The sequence below is a fragment of the Lathamus discolor genome, chromosome 6, assembly GCF_037157495.1.
Source record: "Lathamus discolor isolate bLatDis1 chromosome 6, bLatDis1.hap1, whole genome shotgun sequence".
Lineage (NCBI taxonomy): Eukaryota > Metazoa > Chordata > Aves > Psittaciformes > Psittacidae > Lathamus > Lathamus discolor.
The window spans coordinates 55,364,264-55,375,927 of NC_088889.1; the positions used below are offsets into that span (position 1 = coordinate 55,364,264).

An 11,664-nucleotide genomic window follows, 5' to 3' on the forward strand; every position below is an offset into this window, starting at 1 on the left:
CAACTGGCATTCTGTAGATGCTAACTTAAAACCCCTGGGAGGATTTTTCAGAGCTAACATATGCAAGCAAGTATGGCGCACAATTAATGACTTTAGTCAGATCTGCTGACAAATGCTCATTTGATAAACTGTATTAATTCAGTTGCTTGCAATCATCTATCCAACTCTCAGGTTTTGGGTTTTTTTTAGGGTTTGGAGGTTTTTTTGCTTTCTAGTAAATTCGCACTGTGTAAGTCTGTGTAACATGTTTGTGGACAAGTGTGGACTGTTCCAAACGAATATTAAGTATCGCCGAACAAGAACAAAGGCTTACCCTGCTGTCCTAGCCAAGATACCCTTTCAGGACAGGAAATGGTCAGGTTTAGAAGCTGCTGTAGCTGATGTGAAGATTTGTGGTTTGGAGTTGAAGATGCTATAGAATTGCTATTGAATTTCAAACTTCGCCTTTAGTCCATGTCAGTGACACTTACAAGATAAACTGAGCTTCCTTTCTTAGCAGAGCAGGTTCTCCAAAAGATGTTTTCTTTAGAACAGTGAATGCACTTTTGCACTATTGATTTCCTGCTGTTGAGACATAACTAACATTTCAAGCAATCTATACAGTTTTGAAATTTACATTAGGTCTTTTAATAAATCACTAGTACCTTTGGGACTTCTTGGTAGGACAAACACTGAACTCCTATCAGCCGAACACTAGATTTCTATATTGCTTAAGCAAAATTCAGATCTATGCTGATGCGCTAGCACCCCATAAAAAGAAAACCAAACATCCCCCCAGTCCCCGGCAATGGACTCAGTCTGGTATTGGTTGAGGTATCACAGCACAGTTCGGTTGTTCTTGGTTTGTCCTTACAAGTGCTTTACTTGAAAAAGCCTGAGTTGAAATCAGTTCTGCATTTTGCAGAACACATTCCCGGGAAGTGCTAAGATGTACTGTCACTAGATTTTCTTGCAAAACTCCACACTAGAAGCAATGGGGAGATCCACGTAAAAAAAAAAAAAAAAAAAAAAAGGAAAAAGAAACAACCCAGGAACAGCACAATGTGGCTGATACCATGTTGTCTTGTTTTTAGAGTAGAGATCAGAGGCAAGCCTGTTTGCATTGAGTGCTCTGGCAATTACACAATTGTCCTTGTCCTGGAAAAATTTGCCTGAAATAGGTCTGCACCAGTCTCTGACTGGATCCCACTGAAATTGGTGATAGCTGTGGCAGTGGCCCTATGGGGTCCTGGGGTGGGATTTTACTGATGTTCTCTTAACTCCTCGCTCGTGTCCTTTTCTGGTATAAGACATGACCTCCCTTCTGCTGGAGGTTGTAGGTGCTCAGTGTTTTTAGGGATTTCTATTAATTGTTTTAAAATTCTGTTATCAAGTTAGAAGCATTCTGATGGAAGGTTTTCATTTAATTGATAACTGGATAAACCACAAAACTGGCCTCCCTCACCTATACCTGTCGATTAATCTGGCGTACTGAAGACTGCAAGAATCCAAACTGAAAACTAGAACAAGGTTATTGGAGTAAATTTTCAAAGTGAAACATGCGGCTGAATTTCTGGTGCATGTCAAATAATAAGCAACCTGAACTGACCAGATCTTCCCATATTTGTATAGGGAAATACAAGTAATGTTTTAAACATGGGGTTGGGGTTCTTTTGAGGGAAAACATGGGCAGGAATAGGGATTCTGCTGCATTTGAAACAAGGAGCTATTATCCTGTTGGTGTATTTCTGTGTACATTTTTAATTTCTTTTGCTAATGCTGATTATATGATCAGGAAATTAAGGGAAGAAGATGCATGCAGTGTGGTTGTGCAGACCCAAATAAATGCTCATTTTAACTTGTAGTTGGCTATTGAAAATATAAGACTTGGTAAGAATAGGTTTTTCCTTTGTCATTTAAAACCAAATAATCCATCTTAATGCTTCTTTAAAGGGGCATTCTTTTGCAGGTTTTCAAGTGAAAAGCCGGTAGGATATTTTAAACCATCTAATGCGGTCACAACACCACAATGCTCTTGATCGAACATTTTCTCAAAGTAAATCTAGCAGTGCTAAGATTTACTGCCGCTCCTGAAGTATCAACATAATTATGTAAGCATGTGCCAGCAGCGTATGCCTGTGTTGGTAGCTCATGTGCAGCAGCACACACATTGCTGGCTGTCCGCAGCACACTGAAATCCGAGATTTATTGCATTTACAAAGGGCCATTACAATGCAATTTTAACTCCCTGTCATTAAAGGGTCTTACATCATAAGCAATCACTGCAAAAAGCCTTGGACTGAGATTTATTCATAATTTTTATAGCATGATTTATTAGACCCCCATTATATCTTATAAATCATATCTGAAAGAAATGAAAGTCAGTTAGGGCCTGGCCCTTTCACCTGTACACGTGTTGGGTAGTACCTTGTTCTCAGCCCAAAGGAAATGGGGATATTCCTGGAGTAAGCTATCACTACAAGAGTAGGAGTAAAGACAGCAAAATCTGGGTCCTTACTGAGCACAGGAGATGTAAAAATTATTCTAGAAATGACAGCATGTGGTTTATATTCCAGGGGAGGGGGTGGTTCTCCATAGATTTCTCTGATTTCATCTGATCCTAACACTTCTGTGTACCGTTTGGAGTGAATCACATATTTATGTAATGCAATATTCAGTAGAGGAAAGCCTAGTCAGCCTTCTAATACTGTTCTTTCCTCAGATCAAATTCAGCATATAGTAGCTGAGAAACTAAGTGTAATACAATTGCAAAGATCTCAAAATGGCTGTTCTATTAGTCTTACCCCCAAGAATTCACTGAAATTTCATAAAATCAAGCTTACACAAAATGGAAACTCAGTTTTGCCATCTGTTTTCACATGAGGAAGAATTACACACTTGATTATGAATTAGGGCCCTATTTTTCAATCTGAATATCCCTGCTAGCCCTTTTTATTATGAAATGCCGTGCTTGGATATGATTTGGTTGAACATTAATTTAAGTCATGTGGTTTGAATGGGGATGTATTCTACAGTCCTTTGCAGTAAAAAAACGCCAGTAAGATCATGAAGAGCTTTGTCAGTATTAGAGCTCTATTTTTTGATGCAATGTGCCAGAGATGCTCATGTCTTTAAACGATTATGAAAATATATGTTTGAATGTGCATGTTCCTAATAAATTGCACTTCAGTGCCTTGGAATGGAAATATGCAATGTCCCTATTAAAAAAAGCAGTACACTGCCATTAATTTGTTAACCTGAACCATACTGCAGGAAAATTCATTTCTGTCCTTGAAGTTGGTGGTAATTTTGGCATAGAATTTCTATAACACTAAGCCTGGGCCCTCTGTTGCTGATTTGCTAACATCTATCCTTATGTTAAAAGAAAGGCAGTATGTATAGACTTTACTAAAGTACTACTATAAATATATACAGATCAGTCACGTATTTTTGCAAATGAGAAAGCTGAGTGAGTACCATTGAATACGAGATGGCACAGCAGAAGGAAAAACAAGATGGAAAAACAGTTTTTCTAGGTATAGTCTAACATATCACCTTTTTGTGAGCCGTTCGAAAATAGAAATATTATGATTGATCCACGTATCTTTTGTCCTTTGTCTCATGATAAACCAACAGAGAATAACAGTATTTTGTTGCCTTTTTTTCCTAACCAAAATAGCCAATGTCAGGAGAAGGGCAAAGATAATAATTGAAGGCACATACGGATGGATTAGAGAGAAGGGACCAAGTATCAACTGAAAGCAGCCACTAAATTCATATTGATTTCAGTGGCACCACGGTAACATTTTCAGAAGTATTTTGGGATGGTTTAATTTTTAAGTCCTTCCTCATATGGAAATCCCACTCAGCCTTGTAGGAGGTGGCAGTGATAGGGAGGTATATATATGTGTATGCATATGATGGTATGATCCATAGAATCGCAGCCTGAGCTAAAACAAGTAAATTTTGTAACCTAGAAGCATTAAAATTAAGTAAGATTAAAAAAAATAAATTAAAATGGCAACAGATGCTGTTCTTTTTTTGAGGTTTTAGAATAATAGAAATAAAAATGGAAATAGGCAAATGGATTAAAAAAAGGCTTCCTTGAATTGAAACTGCTAAGTCTGTACTAGCCAGCCATACATTTGTCAGGTGGATAACATCATCCCTCTCATCTCCTTGTGAGGTTGTGACTTCAAAGAGATTGTAAGATGTTCTGGGCAGACGTATCTTCCTGTGTGTTTCTGAACAGCTCTAACCAATGAAGTCATGATTCTGTATGGCTGTTACGATCCTTTTCCTTTTTTTTTTTTCCCCCCTTTTGTGGTGGTTTAAAAATTTATTACTTCTCAAGTCAGAAGGATGATTCTCAGGAGTTATTTGTGTGTGTACCTGCTCCCGCCTTGGCTAGTTCGATAGGGGCTGAATGTGGAACTTGGTGTGAGCGCTGAACATTTTCTAGCTGGCATTGCAAAGGCTTCTTCAGACAGGACGCAGAGAAGACTATACCATGCTTACTAATGGGTTATATAAGGATTTGCAGTAACATGTCCCTTGGTGAGAGAAAATAAGAATAAAATGGGATTTTAGGAACTATATTAATAATGAATGATAGAATGGTAGTTAATAGATGTCTAGCTGTAATTCCATTATACTACAAATGCAGGGGAAACTTCATTTAATGTGGATTCTCATTTGTCCAGAGCGGTAATGCAGCGTGCAGTTAAAATTAGGCTGTCTTGTTAATTGTGAAAGTGTATGGTGAGAATTACTGCAGCCAGCTTCAGTGCAGGATTAGATACGCCTCTGCAGGGGAGACCTTGCAGAAAGGCCCAAGGTGGGAGAGCTCCAGCAGGGCCCCTTTGACGCAGTCTCTTCCTGGTGAGAGGGGTGCCTGTGGGTAAGGGAAAGCTGTGGGGCAGCTCTCCTCCTTTCTCTCCCTATCTTCTCGCACTCAGTGGGACCCCCTGGAGCACTGGCCATGGAGCACTCCTGTGCGGTGTGTCCCGCCTCAGATGACTGCAGAATAAGCTCCCCTTGTAGAGGGTCATGAGTATCTATTCCCACTCCCTGATACTTCCCCAGTTTCAGAGCTTAGCTGCACTAGGCCAGGGTAAAGGAAATCACCCCAGCAGCTAAGCCTCCAGGCAATATGGTTATTCAGGAACTAGGATCCCGTAAGCCGCCTTATACCTACAGGATGTAGTTTATAAGGAGAAAAATCAGTTTAAATGAACACAGCAAGATTTAAGTGCTCTTGAACATAGAAAAGAAAACTGGAAGAAATCCCTGGGGAATAACTTCTTCTTATCTCTTCCCCACTATTCTTTTTCCTGTCTGCTTCTGAGTGTCGGAAACTTGTCCTTCAAAAATCACCCTACTGAGGAAAGCAGATTGTTCTGCAGGACATGAAGGAAGAGTATGAGGGAAGGGTAAGTGAGAGATTTGCCTTTCCTCTTCCAGATTAGAGCAGTATAGCATATGCTAGGATGTCAAGTCAAGCTGTTGAGGACTTTCTATAGGACCCCTACCAGCTTTTATTTAAAAACAGTAAAAATGTTTATTTGGAATGACTACAAAAGCACTCCCCAGGCTTCTTTAATGAAGCTTAAATGTCCAATTTGAATGTGAACACTAGTGCAGAATCTCAGCTGAAAGCTCTTGGTTCCCAAACACTGACTAACCTAACTGTGAATTAACACAAATACAACCTTATCCTGCTGGGGGCAGGGGGGGAGGAGGAAGGGGTCAGAGATGTTAGATACCTGCAGGACAAACTCCAGGAAGTCAGTGGGAGCTTTGCTAGTGTAAACCCAGCATGACAGACTTGAATATAAACGAGAGAGGATGCTAAGAAATATTTTTCACACATTTGTGAATTGAGGGACCTATGAAGTCTAATAAGTGCAGAAAGCAGGAGCTTTATTACAACTTAACCCTCAGATACGCTGTTTTAGTGTATCTGTGCAGCTTTCTGTGTGACTCTTTCCCCCCTTGCATCTACTTACAAAAAACAAATTTACAAAGCTCCCTGCTGATACAAAAATGACAGTTCTAAAAAGCTTTACAGAAACATCTGCCCAGTTTAGGCACACAATATCCATGGACATGTAGTGATATTTAGCTGCCCAATCAGGTGCTTTTGAAGATCTACCTGGATGCCTGTCTATTTACACATGCACCCAGTATCCATGCAAATCTGCATCACCTTATCTATTACTCTGTTCAGACCTCCGGGTACCAGACTTTGCCTCCATTTATCCAAATGTGGATCCTTTAAGTTACAGAGAAGTGTGACACCTGTTTATCTTACTAAGGTAAATGTCTAAGGCAGTCTTGTGATTTGAAATAAGCTACTTTTTCTATTGGGCTTAGAAGACAATGCAGTTTTTTAAAGTGCCTCACCTATTTAGAAAAGAACTATATTATTTAAGAAATCAGTGTTTAGAAAAATAGAATTTAATTAAAATCAGCCACTATTGTTTTAACAAGAGACTGTTGACTACGTTGCACCTAAAGACAAACAACTACTGACTGGGAGCTTATGCTTTGTCAAAGTAAGTTTAGAAATAGACAAAAATTGCAGAGTTAGCTGATTTTGCCTGAAATACACAAATGCTCTTCTAGTCTTCCCTGCCCATCTACAATGAGATCTGATATAGTTTAGCATGGGTTAGGTGCTAGTGAAGCAAAACAGTCAAAGGTACTTGTATTTGTAAGCAGTGTCCATCAGAACACTCCAAGAATTACTAGATTTGATTAAATGTTGAGCTTTCCACAGACGGTTCCTAAGCATTCACTGAAACAGTGTATGAGACATCATCCAGAGAAATCTTGCTTTATTCAGGTATGCAGGTTTTCATCTAATCTTAATATTCATATATTGTATTCCTTCACTTGCCCAAGAGTAACAGTATGATGGTTATGTAAACTGATGCTTATATTAAGATGTTACCTTGACATGCAGTTTGGTGCTATATGAAGACCAAACATGTATACAGTAACCACCATTAGGTCAAGTCTCAGATACAATTAGGATGACAAATTTTTGTGATTATTTTGACAAAATGGCAATGTGAATTTAAATTTTTGCATGACTGAAATACAGTTTGTAATTAAAAGTAGTGTAAACAATTAAAAGTGAGATAACAGGGATTCTACTTATGATCGCTTTAATTTACCATGCACTTATTAACGATGCTATCGATTATTTTACTGTAAATTAACTACTTTGAGTTTGAGGTCTTTTTGCAATGTCTCTGTTAGGTTACAGGAGCATAAATCAACCTCCCATCTCATTTTACATCCAGAACCATAACATATGGCTTTTATTAGAAAATGTTAAGCGTCTTATAATGTCTTCGTAATGGACAGTATATGCATGTGTTGATGATGAAAGCCATCTTCCTTCATGCAAAATATTAATGCATATAGGCCTACGTCTCCATAGATACAAGTTAAAGAATCATATTTAAGCCATGAAATATTCAGTATACACTTCAACTTTGACCAGAATTCATATTTCTCTAGTTTAATGATACTTTAAGGAAAGAACAAGCTAAAGGTAAATTAAGGGTTCAATTCTACCAGGTACACACATGTAACTGTGAATAAACGGTGTAACATCCACTGCGAGAAAAAAAAAACCCAAACCAAATCACTTTATAAAATGCCTGCTCCTAAATGAAAATACCCATAAAGAATTAGAAAATGGATTTTATATCCTCCTAGAATTCCAGCTTGTACATCACAAAGACTCTTAATATTGGTTATAGATTTTATCCTCCAACCTAAAATTCCACAGTGCTTCCAAGCAGAAGGGTTTTTTAGCCTCTGTATTCTTTTCATTGGCACAACATTATTACTTTGCCTTTTGGACCATTTCAGAAAATCCTGGACAAGCACACTGCTTTGACTTGAAATGTGTTTTACCAATAGATTCCTGGACACCAGAGATCTGCTATTCAAATCAATGCCTGCTAACATTGGGCTTGATTAAAGGAAGCTAACTAAGCCTTTTGAAGGATACCCTCCAGCCTTCCCTCAGTTTCCATGTTCCCTTGGCAGAAATCAGGGATTTGAAAGCTGCAATTCAACAGCATCATCCTTTCATCTCATGGTAAATATTTTATTATTCTTTTATCCCCTATGCTGTTTAAAGGAATTCATTTAAAATATTAACTTCTTTGTTCAGGGAGTAAGTCTCCAAAGGGTATGCAAACAAGAATCTGTAGAAATGCACCAAGATATAACTCCAGGCTCTGCTCCAGCTTTCCCCATTCATTCAGTGTGCAGACCTAGCGGCTCCCAGCTGAAGATCTCTGCTCAGACCTCAAATCTCCAGCAGTGCTATTCCACCACCCATTCATACACAACCAGCTCCCCTGTCCCTGCTCTCTGCATTTCCACTTCTCTTTCCTCTGTCCATCCAATTTGCTCCCTAATCTGATCTCACTTCTTTGGTCCTCCTCAGAAACACTGATCGTCCTCCCACACCAAAGCATCACTCATCCCTACTGAGGTCTGGCAGTGGTTATGCCATAACAAAGGTATGCTTAAAAGAGGGGTAAAATCTACACAAACCAATTTCTTTGCAAAGGCACTATCCGATCTGTTTTCTTGCTTATCAATATGGTTATCTTGGGGGTGAATCCTGCTGCTGTTCCTGAAGTAAAGGTTTTCTTTACTTTAGACTTCAGAAGCAGAATCAGGCCCTAATTGATGTAATTATCCTCATATGTCATAGCATGACAGGTACCTACTTAGAGGAGTCGGGTGACTGTTACAGACCATCTTTATGCACAGCTATGATATGAACTGCACCAGTGTGCATTCACTTTCCCAAAACAACTGCAGGCTCAGGAGGGGAGGAGTTGCCCTTCAGTAGCTAGGCAAGAAACCCATCAAACACAGTGTCCCTTCTACATGAATGAGCCTCCTCCTCTGATTAATACTTTGCATTTCCCACAAGGGAAAAGACAGAGTGAGCAGGAAAGTGAGCAACTGAATTACCCATTCTCAGAGAAGCATGATCATAAATATTTAACTTGGTATGTATGAGAAAAGAGAAAGGAACAGGCTCCCTTTTCAGTCCAGGCTGAGAAACTCTCCAAATCCCCTGGCTGTCCATTGACTGCCTGCTCCCATGATCCTTTCTCCATCTTGTAAAGGGGAGACAGCTGTTAGCTCATATGAGGGCTGGACAAGGTGTCTGTCTTTAGTGGGGGACGACTGACTGTAAAAATCTGTGCAGGGAGAGAAATTACCTGGTATAAGGCAGATTTCCCTGGCCCGTGAATGGGACCCTGCCCCAGGCTTTTTGGGTTTTTAGGAGCCTGTTGGAAAATAAGGCCTTCCCGAAGCCCAAATATGAGTACAACGAGCTCATGCCTTGGTGTCCACTCGTGCCCCATGATTGGGGCCTGCTTGAGAGCATGGGTTATGTCCCCATAGCCCATGCCTGATTTTTATATGGCCACACACATGGATGGCTGCTCAGCTGTGACAGCAGGGATAACCCTGATGATGCTGGGAGGAAATGGGGCTGAAGGGAGGTTCGAGTGTTTTGATGAGTTTGCTGATTGCATAGCTTACCCTTGCATATCTGGAGGAGTAGGGATCCTCAAAGAGCGCCCAAATGCGGGGCTGCCACCGTCTCCAGAAGCCCCCAGACCTGCCATCTGGGGAGTCACTAAGTGCTAGGCGTTTTGTCATCTCCAGCTCCTCTTCACCATCACCAGAGTCTCCGGTGCCATCTATGTCTCCGTCCTCAGCACTGCTATCCAGGGGTGCCCCACCAAAGCTGTCCAGAGCCTCTTCGGCGTCACGGTGCTGCCGGTAGGTCATCCAACAGCAGGGCTCCACATCGGTCTCATCAATGCCCCAGAAGGCCAGCTCCTCCTCATACAGGGGCCCGCACACGTCCGCGGGGCAGTGCAGCTTGCCAGTGCGGTAGTAATTCAGGATGTGGGCAAAGACGCCTGGGTGCCGGTCAAAGAAAAACTCATCCGTGCGGGGGTCATAGTCGAAGTGGCTGTGGGCATCGGGTTCAGCGATCCAGGCCAGCCGCGTGCCGGGCAGGGTGCGTAGGGTGCTGCGGTAGGTCTGGTGCCTAGTCCCTCCCACGTTGATCACAATGCGGTCGCTCTCGTCGCCCTGGCCCATCTCGTCTCTTATTAGGCATGTCGCAGAATCATCCAAGCAAGCACGGCAGGCAGCAAGCCCGTAAGGGGACGGCTGCTCGGCGGCAGTCGGTGCTTAAGCCGAGCCCCGATCCAGGCCCTCGGGGATGAGGGGCGCCGGCCCCGCTCGGCTCTCCTGTGGCCGCTCCGAGGGGCAGCCGCTGACGGCGGCTCCCGGCGCTGCACCGCCGTCGTCTGAAGTCAGGCGCTCGGGGGCCGCGGTAGCTGCAGTAGCCGCGGCGGAGGGGCAGGGGCAGGGGGGGCCATGCTCCGGGAGCGCGGGCGCTGCGGTGCCGGGGCGCGGGGACGTGCCGGAGGGGGAGGGCCCTTCCCTGGTTGGACGTGGCCAACAGCACAGGGGGGAAAAAACGGAGAAAGAAAAAGGGAGCAAAACCGCGGCGCCGGCGCTGCCCGCAGGTGCTCGGGCGCGGATGCCGCTGCAGCCGCCGCGGGGGTACGGCGGGGCTGTGCCCGCGCCCTCCCGGGCGGTGCGGGGCGGAGCGGGGCGGGAGCTCCCGCCGGTGCTGAACGGACAGCGCCGCGCACCGCCCTCCCGCCGCGCCGCCTCCGCCCCTGCGGCCGGGTGGAGCGCGCTGCCGCCGGGGACCCGCGGCGCGCCCGCTGCTCCTCCCGCTGCCGCCGCCGCCGCCGCCGCCGCCGCCGCCGGGCGGTTCGTTGCAGCTCGCCCGCTCGCCGGGCTGCGCCGCGCAGGCGCGCTGCTGCCGCCCCGCCGCCGCTCCACAGGTCCTAGCGCCGGCCGCGCCGCCTCTCCGACCCCAGCGGCCCCTGGGCCGCCGCCTCGAGTACTTCCGTACAGGCGCCGGGACAGGGCTCCCTGCTCCGGTACCCCCGGGGGGAGGAAGGGCGCCCTCCGCTCACGTCCCGAGTAACCGGCCTCTTCCTCTCAGCGGCTCAATGGTCGCGCCGAGTTAGGATCCCCGTCGGGAAGCACGGAGTTTGCCAGGGGTGCCCTGCACTGGGCTTGGAGTAACCCTGTCTAGCACTGTTGAAGTCAGTTACGGCTGTTGTCGTCATTCCCACACACCTGCTCTATTTATCCATCTTTTCTTCCGTTTTTCCTACTGTTCACTTGCTTCTTCCCTAAAACCTGGCTTGGTGGGGGTTGTGATTTGTGTTCATGTTGTTCATTCTTTCTTATTCTCATTAGTTCACAAAGAATGCCAAGAGCAGTTTCACATCTACAGAAAACCTGTTCCTGCCTTGCAAGTAGCTTGAAGAACAGCAGGGAGATGGTGGTGTGGAAGGGAAGTAACAGAGGTATGTAGACATGTTCTGTGTTTTATTCCATCTGAGGAGGAGTGGGCTTATGAAAGAGCCTGGAAAGCTGAGCCGTTGTAGATGAATCATGGGAGGTTGTGTCACCATAAACGGATGAGGTGGAGAGATGATTGAAGGGTATGTGGCTGAGCAGTACTGCTGGAGTGCAGAAGTGGTGGGGACAACACGGGTCTCGACAGAAGAGGAGTAGACTGGGGGAATGCAG

The 11,664-nt window shown here is 44.2% G+C and overlaps 1 protein-coding gene across 5 annotated transcripts in view; it reads right to left on the minus strand.

Annotated features, from left to right (window-relative positions):
• KCNC1 (potassium voltage-gated channel subfamily C member 1) overlaps positions 1-10,526 on the minus strand; it is a 126,354-nt gene extending 115,828 nt beyond the window's left edge. For all 5 annotated transcript variants that reach the window (XM_065682861.1, XM_065682864.1, XM_065682863.1 and 2 more), the window contains exon 1: positions 9,574-10,526. In XM_065682861.1, coding sequence (XP_065538933.1) covers positions 9,574-10,143 — 570 coding nt within the window. In that variant the 5' untranslated portion in view covers positions 10,144-10,526. The remainder of the gene's footprint in view (positions 1-9,573) is intronic.
• Between the last annotated feature and the right edge of the window lie 1,138 nt (positions 10,527-11,664).